Source organism: Rhinolophus ferrumequinum, chromosome 20 (assembly GCF_004115265.2).
Source record: "Rhinolophus ferrumequinum isolate MPI-CBG mRhiFer1 chromosome 20, mRhiFer1_v1.p, whole genome shotgun sequence".
Classification (NCBI taxonomy): Eukaryota; Metazoa; Chordata; class Mammalia; order Chiroptera; family Rhinolophidae; genus Rhinolophus; species Rhinolophus ferrumequinum.
In genome coordinates, this window is record NC_046303.1 from 48,645,330 (window position 1) to 48,662,647 (window position 17,318).

A 17,318-nucleotide genomic window follows, 5' to 3' on the forward strand; every position below is an offset into this window, starting at 1 on the left:
TATTTCTTCATAAAATGCAACCTCAATTCTATCAGTAATACCAGAAGTGGTCATTTGCCATTTTTTTACCTAAATGAAATGATCTAACATTTACTAAGTACTTATTATGTGCTATATATTATTTACCATGTACCTATAACATACTTATCCCCACACAGAAAGAAACGAGGAGAGTAAACCTCAGAGAGTTTAAAGATCTCCCTTGAGTTCCAGTCCAAAGGTGGCAGTCATGACTCAATGCCACACTTGCCCTCTCACTCACTTCTGCACACTCCTCCCTGCTAATCAGCCTTAACGAAAATGAGCAACACTGGAACATATGAGCAACACACTGATGAGAAAACACTGTAACTCCCCTGTCTTAAGTGTCCTGCCTGCCTGCCTAAATTTCTACTCCACAGGTCACATAAAACACTTTATAAAATAGGCATTTCCCAAACACAGTGAAGACATTTAATCTTTTTCTTCAATAGTATCTTTCACTCTGTAAATAGATCTTAATACCACAGGCATTAACAACATATAATGATGAAATCTCAGGAATTTTTTTTTAATAGAAATTCTAGTCAAAGACACTCCAGACTGCGGCCCATCATACACATATATTTATGTCATTCACACAGGAATATTTAAAAATGGCTCTGAAACCCCGAGAACGTTTTATTCATCTCTGCAGACCTACAAGTAGGCTATTAAAGGTCAGTTGATTTAATATTTTTACAATATCTGCATCTTCCACATCATCACAATAACTGCTTTAAATACTTTTAAGAAAAATATTTCTATAATGTTGGAGAACATATAACTATAGGTTTCTGGACAGATAATCTAAAATCAGAAGTTTCTTACTATTTCCCAGTCTCATTATAAAAATTGGCAAACTAAGGACCGAAGTTACTAACAGACATAGAGTCATGTCTTCTCAAATCACTGACAAATCTAAACTATGATGGTTTCTTAGCACTTTATTTAACAGTAACAATAGTCACTAGAATGTATACATTTTAAAAAAATGAACTCCATTTATCTACAAATCAGCTGATTTCTCCAAAGAAACCATCTCCCTGTAAGCTGTCCCAGGAACTGCCTGCAGACCTGACGCAAAAGGGGCTGCCCCACCTGCCCATAAACACACAGGCTCACCTGGAGAGAAGAGGCAGAGAAGGACCAGCTCTATCTTTCTGTGTATCGAGAGGGAAAAAGTGCACCCAGCAGTTAGCAGAAATTCTACTGAGGCAAAGGGCGAGGTGACATCAGCAGACATTAGCCAGTGCCCGTCAGTCTAATCTCCAACAGAAATACAGGCAGACCTCACCTTACTGTGCTTCACAGACACTGCATTTTTCACCAATTGAAGGCAAGACTCTTTCTCCACCAACAAAAAGATTAGGAATCACTTGCTTGTGATGGCCGGGAACTGAATCCACAGTATCTCTGAAGTCTGCCTGTATAAAAACTTCAAGTATACACGGGGTGAGGCTAATGTTTCCCTAAGAGATGAAGACAGCAGATGCAGAAACAGGGTGCCACTCGGGGGGTTAAGATGGGAGGCAGCTTCGTCCTCAGGCTTCTGGAGCTCGAGTAGGTAAGAAGGCAAAACGTTGGATCTGATCCAAACATGATATGAAGAAAACAGCTAAAGCTCAGGAAGGAGAGGACCCTGGCTCTGACACACCCCTGGTACTCATCAGTCACCGAGTTCTGAACAATGGTTAACTATTCCTGAACTTTGGGAAATGAAGGTACAGTAGCCCCCCTTATCTGAGAGAGGTATGTTCCAAGTGGATGCCTGACACTACAAACAGTATCAAACCCTATATATAGTTTTTCCTATATAAACAGGCCTATGATGCTTACTGTACAAATTAGACAAAGGGAAAGACTAACAATAATTAATGATAAACCAGAACAATGATAACAACATACTGTAATAAACGTTATATGAATGTGGTCTCTCTAAAATAATCTTATTGCACTGTGCTCACCCTTCTTCTTCTTGTGTGATGTGAGATAACACAGCGCCTCCACGAGGAGATGAAGTGAGGTGAACGACAGCGTTCGGCTACCACTCCAAGGGTTACCTGAACACAAGTATTGTTTGCCTGTTAGTCACTCAGTAGCGGTCTGGTCAATCTGGTAACCAAGACAGCCACTGAGCGACTAACAGGCATAGTATACACAGCGTGCATACACTAGACAAAGGGATGATTCACATCCTGGCCGAGACAGAGCAGGAAGGTGTGAGATTTCATCAGGCTACTCAGAATGGTGTGATATTTGTAACTTATGTATTATTTCTGGAATTCCCCATTTAGTATTTTCAAACTATGGGTAACTGAAACTGTAGAAAGCAAAACCGTGAATAATGGGAACTGCTGTATCACCTCCGTCAGGTAGACAAAGGACTGTCTTGGAGGATCCAGTATGAAAATACGGAAAGAGCACCCTGGATACCAAAGCGAATCTCTCTTCTTTGCATCTGTGCTACCAGCTCTAACCTACGATTCTTGGATTACCCTGCGGTCACTGATCCCGAAGCTGCCCTTCACCAAAGCCTCGGGGAAAGGGAGGGAGAAGATAGGACAATAGTTCCTTTCCACAACCCCCAATCACCTCCACCTGAGAACCCCCCAAAACTAACCATGCAAACAACTTACCAGGAGCCCAGTCAAAACTCACAAGAGAAAGGGAAGTCATTAGATGCCTTTGCTCTACCTTCTTGCCAGACATACTTCTGTTCCAATAGGACATAGAATTAGGATGAAGGTTTCCCTATTTAGAAAGCAAAAGGAAAAACTAACCTTATAGCTAAGAAACCTTCTCTTTCAGGAATCATTAATCTCCATCAAGTTAATTTTCTTTTAAGAAAGCAAATGCTCTGTATGTTATTCTAATGAGAAACAAAAAAATGTATACTGAACTATTTAATCTTTAAACAACTAAAGTATGTTGATACGGACTTAAGAGAAAGAGAAGGTGCCCAGGAGAAAATAACATTGCTTACATATGATTCAAACAAGTCTTTAAAAAACTCATTTTTCTATTATAAAGAAAAGTTGTATCAAGTACGATACAACACCAAGAAATTATTTTTATTTGATGAGTTTTATAATTTAAGTGCTTATTTCTCAAAGATGCACACTGACACTCACAGAGGTAAAAGAACATGATTTCTAGGATTTGTTTTGAAATAATTCAGCAAGAGATAAACAGTAAATGAAGCAATTGTGGTCAGATCTTGAAAATTACTGAATTTGGGTGATAGATTTATAGAAATTCACTGTGGTACACTCTCTAATTTTACGTACAGTGGAAACTTTATATTATGTCTTTAAAGAAAAACAAGGGAGGTCTCTTTCCATGAAGCACTGACATGTCAGATTTACCAACCAGTACAGAAAATGTATGCCTTTACTTTTACCAGGCTTTTCCAAAGTAGACACACTAAGAGCAAACCAAACAAAAGCACCACACTTCCATATTGGCCTGTCAGGAGAACGATCCTCTGCAGGATCAGGTGTGACTCCTCCGTGCAGACATGAGCAGCGCGCTTTCCCTCCTAGTGCCACGACCTCTCAGGAATCTGCAGCTACTGAAGGAAGCCCAGCCCGAGTGTATAGTTTAAAAGTTTAAAGCAAAAAGACGTGCTGGCATACGCTTCCATCTACCACTACAAAAACAAACTTCACTAGAATTAATAAAAGATTAAGAATTACTTCTGTGCCAAAACCAAGTTAGGGGTCATAAAAATACTTTTGTAAGATGCTGCTACCCCAGAAACCCCAGAGGCCCCAGCAGAGCCCTCCAGGCATATCGGTTATTAACACTATGCTAGAGGTTTCACGTGGAGAAGGACACAGCAAACAGAAGTTTACACGGGCTTGAAATACTTCCATTTTGCAAAAGCAAAAACTACAGTATAATTCAGCCATTAGGAAGCAACAGAACTGCCAGAAAGGATACGTATTCCATTCATGCCTGAAATCTTGAAGTCATCAATTAGCTGTACTACCATGTCTTTATTTGGGTCACTGGGATCACTTTCTCGAACCTATAGAAAGAAAAATGAATCAAGAACAAAAGCGTTTAAGACTGAAAGTCATTTCCATCACATCAATCAAAACTTTTAATACAAGTGATGTTTTTAAAAAATAAAAGATTCAGAATTTGAACTTATAAAAATGGTAAATTCAATTTTAATTTAGTAAAACCCAGAAAACTCCCTCTGTAAAATTTTAAGTCGGTAATTTTTCTTATCTTCTTCACATTTTTGCAGTACTTACACATTTGAGCAATTTTATTTCATCCAAGGCTGTCTCTGTATAATGCTGGGCACTTTTTACAACTTTCATTGCAACAAATCTTTTCCCCCTTAAAAAAAAAAAAAAGCGTATTTTTAATATTATCAGCAGAGGTGATCATTATAATGAGATATATCCAACAAATAGAAACTTTTAATAAGCTTTCCTTTAAAACAGTGCTTTTCAAATTGTGAGACAATAATTAAGCAGTGGGGTCATGGGTCACAAAACAATTTCTTTTTTGCTTAGTGGCTGTTTTTTTTTCCTGATGAAATAAGGTCGACTAGAAAATGGCATCACATATAATAAGGGTAAGTATTATCTTAACACTTGTTTCAGCACGCACACACACACACACACACACACACACACACGTGTATCTGTACTGGGTAGCAATGGCATTTCATACCATAGGTCATGACTTTAACAAAAAAGTCAGAAAGCACTGATTTGAAAGGCCGATACATTATTATTTCATATTTGAATGTTTTTCTGTTATGGGTGAATTATTAGGAAAAAATATTAGCCTGATATAATGTTAATTACAATGAATAATCCTCAGACGTAAAAGCAGAAGGAAGTTCAGTATTTTAAAATAACAGGCAAATGAATTTCCAGCTGAGGGGAAATGTCTGGCAAGGTGGAGTCGGCCTGTGCGCCCCTCTGCCATACCTTGTCATAAAATCAAGATGTTGAACTAGACCAGGAATCAAATGCACAAATGACAAAGAACACTTACTGCATATCCCAGCACAGCCAAACAGTAGAGAAGTGTCCCCATCCTAGCTTCCTAATAACATGATACCGGCCATTGAAAAGGTCTCCAATTTTCACTGGATGGTAGCCACCTTTTATTAAAAAAATAACAATAATTTCAGAAAACTAATAGAACCTCATCTCTTCCTTTGTCAGCTCTTGATGCCATTAAAGAAAGCTGTAAATGAAAAAATCAGATTAAAATGTTTAATAACATAACATTTTTTCAAGAATGTGTTTTATCAAAAGAAAAATGTCCTTTGCCTTTCTGTTATTTAACTTACGGTAGAAAGGCAACAAACCACCCAGCACTCCATAACAATAATTTTAGGTTTTATACTTAAGTCTGGGTACAAATAATATAAACGCTAGCTCTTAAAATTTCCAAACAACCCTTTTTTTTTTTCTTTAAAGCTGTTAAGTTAAACGCAAATCTTTTTGGGTCAGTACAAAATAACTCACCAAAATAAATGATGTGTACTCTGCCATAATTTTGCATACTCCAACAGTTTATTCAAAACCAACAAGGAATTATGTGACGTAGGACAATTTACCCTCCAACAGAGCTTGCTCCTCTCACTGTTCTTCCTCAAACCTCAAAGCCCTGCCTGGAAATTGGCTGGAGAGGGAGAGACGGAAGGAACCCTGTTAAGGTAGACTTGGGGGAGAGATAAGGGTGCTTCACAGACATTTGGCCTAAAAAGACCTTCCCTTTGCATTTGTAAGTAAACCAAGCAGGCTACAAAGTAGCACGTCTAATAAGACAGCATTTTTGTGAAACACACAAGAAAAAGTCTAGGAGGATAAGATTAGCAACAAATACCCTGGATATAAAATTACTTTTATTCTTTTAATCTGTATTTTATTCTTTTTATCTATCTTTTTCTATTTTTTTCTGAAACAAACAATACTTTTCTATTTTTTATTCTTTTAACATTTACTGCTTTTTATTGCAAAGATGTTATTTTTTCATTTTTTAAATCTGCAAAATCCTTACACTCAAGAAAGTCACTGATGGTTTGTGCCTACTTTTGAGCAGCTCAAAGCAAGTGCAGGAAGTTATCTAAACCACATCCTTCAATACATCTGTAACTCTCACAGGGCAAAGAATAATACTTCAAAAAATACAACGAATATTTATGAATACTAAACTGCGCTGACTTAGTGAAGCAGGAATTGGAGCAGACACTGCGTTTCTCAGATTCTTACTCTCATACCTCTGCATTTGCTTTTCCTGGATTTTCATATCAAAGTCTGTAACAACATTTCGGGGGAAAAAATAGAAGCTAAAAGATAGTAAATCAGGAATACGATTTAGTAAATTATTTAGTAGATGAATGGGTGTTAACTAAACTCATTGTGGTAATCATACTGCAATATACACCTATGTCAAATCATTAAGCTGTACACGTAAAAATGTATACAGTGCTGTATGTTAATTATATCTCAAAAAAACTAGAAGAAAAAATGGGAAAATGGCTAATTACTTAGAAGATTAAAGTAAAATTGCAATAGGCTCTGAGTTTACAATACAGTTTTTAAACCATTAAAATTAACACTGAAAGAGAAGAAAACTATCACTTTTCAAGCACTATTTAGGGGCAGTGTGTGAGGCACTATTCTCAAAATCATGTTCCACAAAACAGAAGGCGACTACAACTCACGGAGGGTCTTCCCCAGGGCGCAGGAGAGGTCCTGTCTGGGAAACGTGAAGTCAAATAAGCAAAGGAGATTTCCTACTGAAGGGGTTCTCAGACCCTCGTGTCTCAAACACAGTGGGAACACGAGGGCAGAGCAGGCTGCAAATTCCAGACATACTTGTTCACGAAACCATTTCATCAAAGAACTAGTCCCATTTCACAGTACAAAGTATTTAGGAAACACAGCTGTCTATATCCTTTCTTACAACCACTCCACAAAGTAGATGGTGTTATTTCAACACTGATGAAGTGGCCACAGTCTCAGCGACAATGAGTAGTAGGTTCAGGGCTGGAAACTGGTCTGCCTGTTCAACCTATTACTCCCCAGTAAGAAATGCACCCCGTGTAAAACAACTGGAGGACTGTCTGCCAGTCTTAGTATATGGAGGACACTTGACAGCTTAATTAAAAGGCATTTACTACTTAACTGCATATTATTGCGAACATTAAAGTCTCAAAATTTAAAAACAATTTAATTATGCATAAAGAAAAGAAACCATAACTATTGTATGCTTCGGATTTGAATTCTCAGAGTATGTACTTGCGAGCAAAAATAGAAGAGCACTATTTTCGATGTGATCACAGCACAAGTGCAGCTGTTCCGTTTCTCAATGGGACTTTGAAAGTAAACAAAAGAAATTATTAGTTTAGTTCCCTTATCTCAGGAGCTCACAGGATAGCTAAGAATATTGTGCCTAAAAATAGGGCAACTAAAAAAGAACGACATAAAAATAATTTTTAAATACAAATATAAAAACTGAAAGGTCTAAACACTTATCTTTTATTCTGAAAATTTGACACACACAGTTTCAAGTTTATATTTTATAATTCTTATATCCTAGCTCCCAGATTTCTACAGAAAATGATATAGTCTCTTCTGACCCTTTTTCCAATCTCTTCTCCCAGAACAGTAACTAACATTCATGCTGCCAGAAGGGTGGATGGAGCATATCTCTCAGAGCAGATGACAACAATGTACCCAACACCCAGGGAATTAGAGAAAAGAGACAGTACAACAACTACCAGAAAATTCTCCGATTCCCTGAGATTAGCAAACAATGTGCGCCATAAGGCTATTAGCAATGGTCACCCCATGGCCCGTAATAATGTCTGGCACACAAAGAATCTAAAGAACAGTGACAGCCCGGCTGAGGACCCCTCCCACTCTGGCTGCTTTACCAGCGGGTCATACAGGACACAGGATAACACCAGTGGGCTCAGGCAGAGCACTAGACAGCGTCCATCACTGGAAGATGACAGCGACTTAGGGTTAATACATTTGTACTTTACTATCGGGGGTGCCAAAAAATGTATACACATGACGTGTATTCACCTTTTGTTATGGGTATATATTGAGTATTACAATTTTATTTTATTCTTTTATTTTCTTTTATTTTTTTAAAGAGGACGCAGCTCAGTGGCCCATGCAGGGATCGAACCGGCAAGCTTGGTGCTACCAGCACCACGCTCTAACCAACTGAGCTAACCAGCCACCGGAGTATTACAATTTTAACACAGTTTTTTTCCTTTCTTAAAATGTGTATACATTTTTTGGGCACCCTCTGTATTTATACTACTTAATATAAAAACCATGTGTTTACCACCTAGAAGTTTTCCTTTTAGTCTTAAAAAATACAAGTTAGACTGCATTACAAACACAAAAAAAATAGATTGTTAAGGAATCATTAAGTTCACCGCTGTGGTTTCTTCTCCGCCTCCAACACACCCAAAAAACTGTAACTAAAGCTCAACCTATACTATTCATAAGGCTCTAAAGAAGACCATTCTAAAACTAGCCTTAGCTGTTTCGGGGGGACTGATGGCTGAAAATAAAGACAACTCCGTTTTTCTTGCTGAGCAAAAGCAGGTTGAATTTATAGGAGTGAATCAAAAGTTCAGAACTCTATCAAGGACTTTAAGCCAAGTCTCTGTTTTCTACTAAAGACAGTATAGAGTATTCATTTTTTTCACTGGCCCTAGTTTTTCAGTGAGAAATATTGTGCCTACAATAAGGCTTTCCAAGGGCTATGGAAAGATTTGAGAATCACATCTAACATACAATGTCTTTTAAAAGGAAGGAGTAACAAGAAGATATTTGTTCACAAAATGATAACAGACACATTTTGGGTCACTAAAAATTTCAATACTCTCTTCCCCCAAAATTAATAAAACGAGTAGAAAAGCAGTAAGGATATGGAAGATTTGAATACACCATCAACCAATTTGATGTAACTGACATTTACTGGACAACTTATTCAACAGCAAATATTCTTCCAAGTACATGGAAGATTTACCAACATAGACCATATACTGGGCCATAACACAAATCTCAATAGAAATTAAAAGACTCTAATCACATAAGGCATTTTTTCAGACAACAACAAAATTAGAAACCAATAAGAGAAAACACCCTAAAATTGGGAAACTAACACACTTCAAAATAACCCACGGGACAAAAAAGAAATCAAAAGGAAATAAAGTATTTTACAATAAATGAAAACATAACATACCAGAATCTGTGAAATGCTGCTACAGCAGATCTTAGAGGAAAATTTAGAGCACTAAATGACTATATTAGAAAAGAGTATCTCAAATCAATGACCTCAGTTTCCACCTTAAGAAACTTGGAATAATAGGAGACTATTCCAAACAATGTTATGCCTATAAGTATGAAAACTTAGCTAAATACCATGAAAGACAAAGCACCCAAGTTCCAATTGAGAATACACCCATAAATAACTATTTTTGAAAATAAATTTGCAGTTTAAAACCTTCCCATAAAAAAATGAATTGGTGAATTCTCCAAAACGTTTATGGAAGAAAATATTAACAATTCTATACACTCTTCCTGAACAGTAAAAAGGAGGAAATACTCAGTCTCATTCTATGAAACCATCATTACTTTGATTCCAAAGTAGCCTGGCAAAGCCGTTTCTAAAAAGCTACAGACCAATTTTCCCCGTGATACAAACACAAAACTCTAGACAGAATTTCAAGTGTAATTAAACAACACATAAAACAGATAATACTTTATGACCAAGTGTGGTTTATTCCAGGAATTTTTGGCTTACTATTCCAAAATCAATGGCTGTGTACTTCACCATAATTAACATACTAAAGAAGAAAAACCATATGAAGAAAAAAGAAAACCATAAAGAAGAAAAGCCACACAAAAAATAATTTCACGATAGCCTTTGATCAAAATTCTCAACAAAGCAGGAATGGTCAAAGATCTATGAAAAACCTACAGATAGCATCAGAAAAGGTGAGAGATTAACCGTTTTCCTCCGTAAGATCAGGAGCAAGATAAGGATATGTATTCAGCGTGGTACTGGAAGTTCTACCAGCACAATCAGGCAATAGGAATACACAGAAAGACATTCAGACTGGAAAGGAAGAAGTAAGACTACCTTTATTCACAGACAACCTGATTGTATGCAACAGCTGAAGGAATCTGCAAAAAAGCTACTAAAATTAATAACTAAGTAAAGACATGTAGCAGAATATTAGCTCAAGGTGTAAAAACCAGTTTATTTCTATATGCCAGCGATGAACAATGAGAAATTAAAATCTTAAAATACATCATTTATAATAGCATACAAAATGTGAAATACTTAGGGATTATCACCTGACCAAAACATGAGAAAAACCTGAACAATGAAAACTACACAACATTATTGAAAGAAATTTTAAAAACCTAAATAAGTAGTGTTTGTGGGTGAGAAGTCTCAATATTGTTGTCAACTCTCCCCAAATTGATTTATAGATTCAGTACGATCCCAGGCAAAACCTAGCAGGCTTTGTTGTGGAAGGTGACAACTAATTTGATTTCATTCAAAGGTGCAAGGGCAATTCAGTGGAGAAAGGACACACTTCTCAACAAATGGTGCTGAAACGGGATATCCCTATGTCAAAAAAAACGAGAGAAAAAACAATCTTCTATAGCTTGCATTATATGCAATGCAAAATGGATCAAAGACTTAATCGGAGGTTCCCTGACCTCCGCCCTCCTCAGGTTTGATTAATTTGCTAGAGTGGCTCCCAGAGCTCAGAGAAACATTTTACTTTCTAGTTCACCCGTCTAAAGTAAAGGAATGTAATGCCAGTTTGCTGTAAAAGAAGGAACAGCCTGATGGAAGAGGTGCACAGGGCAAGGTACAAAGGGGGGAAAGGCGTGAGGTTTCCAGGCCCTCTCCAGGTGTGCCACTCTACCCACACTTCCAAAGTGTTCACCAACCTGGAAGCTCTCGGAACCTGTCCTTTTGCGTCTTGTCATGGAGGCCTCCTTACATAGTCATGATTGACTAAATCATCGGCCAATGGCAACTGATTCAACCTCCAGCCCTTCTCGCCTCCCTGGAGGTCAGGGACAGGCCTGAAAGTTTCAACCCTCAAATCACAAGGTTGGTTCTCCTGGTGACCAGTTCCCATCTTAGATGCTCTCCAAAGTCACCTCATTAACTTAACTTTACTGCTCTCAATGCTTAGGAAATTCCAAGGTTTTTGGGAGCTGTGAACCACGAAAGACAAAATATAAATTATATGAGAAATATGTTTCAGTCATCAAATACCTTATAAATCCCAGTATCACAACCACACATGTATATAATAAAGCAAATAAGGAAAAATGTTAGCAGTTCCTCAGGACGCTAAAGGTTAGCATCCTCCGCAATGGAGGAAATGCAGAAATTCCCTACACTATTCAACACTGGTGTCTGAGAATTTCCGTAACAAAAAGAATGTTACTTTCAACTAGTGTCATTTCAAAGGGATGTTGGTGAGAGGAAACCTACAGATTAAGGACAGAGTGGAAACCAATTCCAAGTACCAGGAGGCAGAGAAGAGAGACTGCAACTTCATGCATTCGGGTGGGACCCCACTTTTTCTAAAATAAACTCTAAAAACCAGGTTAAGAGGGAGAAGAAAATGAAAAGCCCGCTCACCGCCCACTCTCGAGTCTTGGCAGGTATGACGTCATCTGAAGCGTACAGCACTGGGATGCTTTAATGTCACTCCTACTGAGCGAGCGCTGGGAGACAAGGCCTGGTGAGGTCATGCACCCAGGAAGGAAGCCCTGGCGTCAGGTTAGAACCGAGATTCTCAAAACTGTGCCAGATTCCAAAACCTGTGCTCTTTCTATTATCCCATGTTTTAGTATTAACCCATCAGCTAAAACATGTCCCCCTTTTCTTCGTGACTAGAATTCTAACATGAATTAAGTGTATGGTGCTGTGCATGATCAGAGAGAAACTCTGAAATAAACGAAAAACGGTCACTTTAAATATCTATTTTCTCAATACAAGACAGCAAAAGAAAAATTTGCCTGAATTGGAAATGGTTTGTCTGTCAATGATTCCTTAGAATCTATTGTAATTGGCCTTCATGAAAAATATTTCACAACCAGTCTTAATTTAGGTTATAAAACAAATATGAAGATGTTATTTATTTAAAATTTTATCAAACATACGTCCTAAAAGTTGACAGCCACATGTCTGAGTTATGAAAAATGTTTGTAGGTGATGTCAAATACAAATACTGAAATCTAAGAATAAAATACAATTTAAATCACATGTACTCCAATAGAAACCTTAAATACTAAATATAAAAAGGAAGCAGGAATAAGGGTATGAAAGAGCCCCAGAATCCACTCCCCAAAATTAGCAATAATAAAGCCTCTGATACAACTATTAAAATCTTGGGGGACGAAGGGAGGAGGGGCGGCAGCAGAAGCAGTCAGTCAGGGGAAGTGTTGTTTAAAAACTCTTGCATGGAAATCCATCTCTGTGACTACACCAAATATTCTCTGTAACAATAATCAATGGAAGACAGTTGTAGCGGGGAAAACCAGAGCAAAGGGAAATGCTCCAAAAGACAAAGGATTCCTATTTACAACCTGAGGAGGTAACAACAAAACTTATTTGAGTGTATAAGATAAATATGATGGATGCAGAAACAATTTTTGCAGTAGAGCTTCCCTGTTTCCCCGAAAATAAGACCTAGGCTGACCATCAGCTCTAATGTGTCTTTTGGAGCAAAAACTGATATAATAAAGACCCATACTTATGTTGTATTATATTATTATTATAAACGACCCTGTCTTACATTAAATTAAGACCGGGTCTTATATTAATTTTTGCTCCAAAAGACACATTAGAGCTGATGGTCCGACTAGGTCTCATTTTCAGGGAAACACGGTACTGCAAAATCTCTACTCAGAGATTTTTTTTTTTTTTATTGGGGAACAGCGTGTACTTCCAGGATTTTGTCCAAGTCAAGTTGTCCTTTCAATCGTAGTTGTGCAGGGCGCAGCTCAGCTCCAGTTGCCACTGTTAGTTGCAGGGGGCACAGCCCACCATCCCTTGCGGGACTCAAATCGGCAGCCTTGTGGTTGAGAGGACACGCTCCAACCGCCTGAGCTGGGCTGGCCCTCTCTACTCAGAGATTTAAGTAGAGTCTATTCACTGAGAAACCTTGCATATCTGAAATGTTAATAAAGGCCAACAAATAATTTCAAGTCCCTGCCTACTGCCAATTACTTATGCAGACTTATGCTTAAATTCGGGGATGCTGATTTGAATTGCAGCATTGGCATTACTAGCTAGCTATGTGACATTGAGCAATTATTTCTCTGGGTACTTGTCCCTACCTCATTTACTTAGAACCATACCTGGGCACGTATTAAGTGTCACGTAAGTGTTTATTGTTGTCGTGCCACTACCCAACCCACTGTGACTAATGACACAGCGTAATGAGTCAGCAGGCCAGGGTTAAGGGTACTGTCTATTCCTATTTGAGATGGTAAAACTGACTGGCCCAAAGTGTAATCTAATTCATTAATATAGCCCAATTAGCAGAAAGTTTTTGATTACTCTAGGACCTGATGATGATTTATAGATGTCAAATGTCAAAAAACAACGTATCTTTATTAATGGTTTAGCCAAACATCAAAATATTCTGTAAGAGAATCAAGACTTTTTAACGTTCAAATTTACTGTCAATTCCCAAGAGCTCTGGTTATAAAGACTGTGGCCTCTGTCTTGGGTGCCGTCTTTCTCACTCTCTCTGCCAAGCCTTTATTGTGAGCAGTCAGTCCTGGGAAAAGGCCCATGTGGCAAAGAACTGAAGCCTCTAGTGAACAGCAGTGAGGAACTGAGAACTACCAACCACGACCTGCATGAGCAGAGAAGCAGATGCTTCAACCATTCAAGCCTTCAGATGAATGCAGCCCAGCTGACAGCCTGAGACTGTAATCAGGAGAGACCCTGATCCACAACCAGCGTATTTCTGCATGTGTTCTGAGCAGAGATATTGAGGGACGTTGTTCCAGACTACCTTGCAAAGGTTTCTAATGTGAACAACCTTGGAAAATAGACGTATTAACTCCCTCTGGAGAAGAGGGAAGGTTGGTTTGCCATCCAGTTTCATTAATAAACATCTCCCTCAGGAACAAAGGGTGGGAGGTTTAGTTGCAGGCCTTTCGAAAAGATTGGGATTTCCTAAATTTGGAGTTCCTTAGCTGTGATTCAAACCGACAGTGTGCACGTGATCCACCCAGGCTTGCTTCCACACGGCGCTTGTTGGATTTGGGGGAGGACAAGGGAAACCAGTATCACCATGAAGCCCGTGCTATTCACAGTGCTATAATAAGTGCTTTGTCTCTGACCCAGGGGTCTCCAGTCTTCTGCCAGCACCCATGAAACTGCAGCTGGCAACTCGTTACTTGCAAGAAGGGTAAAATCTCAGAAAGGTCTTGGTTCGCAATAAATTTATCTTTGGCACCAGAAAAAAACACTCTTGTTTGGAGTGCTCAGTTTGTTTTCATCTTATAACAGTCAGTCTTAGAATCACTGCATTTCCTTCCTTGGTTTGATAACTAAGAAACCCAGAGGAAAATCTACAACACTCTCAAACTGTAGAGATCTCTATTAATATGTGTTTAGATATTAACCTTAACCTTACTTTCTGTCTTTATTTCCACTCTATAACATCCTTATCTGTTTGTCTATTGTAGTCTATGTATTTAGTTTTCAAATGTCTAGAGTATGTAAAGTGTTAGGATACACATAACAGCTACTTATCCATCAGTATAAGCTCAAATACGGCCCCCTGCTAGGAGGGGAAGCATTTCCTGATTTTCCTGGCTGAGGAGGAGCCCGTTCAGGGCCTCCCTTATGCACCTCCAGAATGCTTCATTGTAGTATGCTTCCGTTACAAAATAAGGTATTTTAATTATTCCTATCTCATTTGTCTTTCCCAGGAAATTATAATAAACACTATGAGGCTAGGGACAGTACATCTAGCACACAGCACCTGAATCGCAACAGACACTGAATACATGAGAAAGCACGAGAACAACAAATACATGAGAAAGAAAGCATGAGAACCCAACACAGGGGAGACAGAAATGAACGGAAGGGAGACTGTTCTTTGTTCCCTGGCATGATGTGAAAAGGTGGGAAAGGCTTTACCAGTATCAGATATGGACTAAAATTAAATACTGAGTCAATATTATACTGTAACAAAAAACAGAGGAAGGACCAGACAGAAGAAGAGACAGTATGAAGAAAACTACAACAGCAAGAAGGCATGTTTACGGTAAAATAAACAGTTCTGTTTGAAGCTAAGAAAGAAAACAAGAAAAGTAGCACTTGGGATCAAACTGTGAAAGAGTCTTGAGAGTTGTGCAAGTTTAGATTTTCGCTGTTAACTATAAAAAAAATTTAACAATACAATGTATCCTTAGATTTCCCTTTAATTCTCTCGTGACCAGATATTTAAAAAGTGAACTAATAATCTAAATGCACCCCAAGTAATGCCACATAAAAACGCTAAGAAATGAAAAATTATGTTTTTATTACACTGCAAAATGAAAATATGTAGTACTTAAGGCAAGCTGGTAAGAAGGATAATAATACCAAGGGTATCAAAAACATGTATAGAAGTGGACACTTTGGTCAGCGTTGCTCAAGCAGTAGTTCACCATCATCAGAAGTGTCTGGACGCTGATGGATACAAAAGCTTTGGCTCACATTTTCTTTCCTTGAGTACACTGACTTTATTACTCTTTTGGTCTTTTGGCCTCAAGTGTTGATGTACAAAAGCTTGATAACAATCTGATTTTTCCCCTGATAACACATGTGGTCTTTTTGCCTAAAAAGACTGCATCTAGCAGGCCAAGTCTACAGTGTTTATTAGTATTTTATAGTGATTTTTATAGGTTTTATGTCTTTTTTGTTCTTAGCCTTCTCCTTACGTGCTTGGTGGGCAAAGAAAGAGTAAATAGACATTATCTGAGATCCTAAATGGGGGTTCTCCCATAGAAAGCACGAGCTTTTAGTACATGAACTTGGACAATGTTCATATGTACTCAAAGATTTAGGGCTCATTTCTTGATTTTTATGTTCTGGATAAGTAAAAGTACAATACACTGAATTAGAAACTGGGGAAACAACTCATCTTGGAATGAGAAAGCCTTAGTTGGATAAAAGTAGAATTCAGAAGACACCTGGGAAATACTGAGATCTCTTTTACGTGTATAACTAAAAAAACATTCTCTTAGTAACTAAACATCTTTTAAAGAACTCTGAAACCAAGTCCTCTGGTTATTTAAAACCAAGAGCCATCCGGCCAGGTGGCTCAGGTGGTTAGAGCTCCATGCTCCTAACTCTAACTCCGAAGGCTGCTAGTTCGATTCTCACATGGGCCAGTGGGCTCTCAAACACACAAGGTTGCCAGTTCCATTCCTCGACTCCCACAAGGGATAGTGGGCTGCGCCCCCTGCAACTAAGATTGAACACGGCACCTTGAGCTGAGATGCCGCTGAGCTCCCGGATGGCTCAGTTGGTTGGAGCACGAACTCTCAAACACAAGGTTGCCAGTTTGACTCCCACAAGGGATGGTGGGCTGTGCCCCCTGCAACTAGCAACAGCAACTGGACCTGGAGCTGAACTGCGCCCTCCACAACTAAGACTGAAAGGACAACAACTTGACTTGGAAAAAAAAAGTCCTGGAAGTATACACTGTTCCCCAATCAAGTCCTGTTCCCCTTACCTAATAAAATCTTTAAAAAAAAAAAAAAAAAAAAGCTGTAATTATACACACTCAGACATAAAAATAAAACGGAAAGATTTAGTTATTTCAAGAAGTCAAGACCTATTGTTTGTTGTTTTAGGCGCCTACTGATCATGAGGGTGTGAACGTGTATCATTGCAACACCTGCCTCAACAGCCACACAACCACAGGCCTGTTCCCGGAGTGTGTTACACCTCCTGTAAAAATGAAGAAGAAGAATACAGTGTGAATAATCCAAATTCGCAATGATTCTAAAGAAATCAAAAAAATGGGAAAAAGAACACAGGTCTTAAACGACAAATGACTACAAATGCAGTAAGTAAAAGGTCTTTAACATATATATAAGGAAAAGAGAACTGATTTTTGAGGTTCATTCTAAAGCCCCACCTAGTTTTACAATCCAAGAGTAATTAATGCTTTCCAGTTTAATCATCACCAGAAAGTCTAACTCATGTTACAACTTGTGCACAGTCCTGTTCAGCACCCAACA

The 17,318-nt window shown here is 38.3% G+C and overlaps 1 protein-coding gene and 1 non-coding gene across 20 annotated transcripts in view; both read right to left on the reverse strand.

The window, feature by feature from the left end:
- Positions 1 to 17,318, reverse strand: part of SRPK2 (SRSF protein kinase 2) — a 213,312-nt gene that overhangs the window by 37,404 nt on the left and 158,590 nt on the right. For 18 of the 19 annotated variants that reach the window (XM_033088271.1, XM_033088275.1, XM_033088274.1 and 15 more), the window contains 3 exons: positions 5,041 to 5,149; positions 4,284 to 4,371; positions 3,964 to 4,051 (listed from right to left, as the gene is read on the reverse strand). In XM_033088271.1, the coding sequence (XP_032944162.1) occupies positions 3,964 to 4,051; positions 4,284 to 4,371; positions 5,041 to 5,149 (285 nt within the window). Of the gene's footprint in view, positions 1 to 1,143; positions 1,280 to 3,963; positions 4,052 to 4,283; positions 4,372 to 5,040; positions 5,150 to 17,318 lie in introns of those variants that run through there. The other variant, XM_033088288.1, reaches the window with a different exon arrangement.
- On the reverse strand, positions 8,176 to 8,249 carry TRNAT-GGU (transfer RNA threonine (anticodon GGU)). Its single transcript has one exon. It is a non-coding gene; the product is annotated as a tRNA-Thr (tRNA).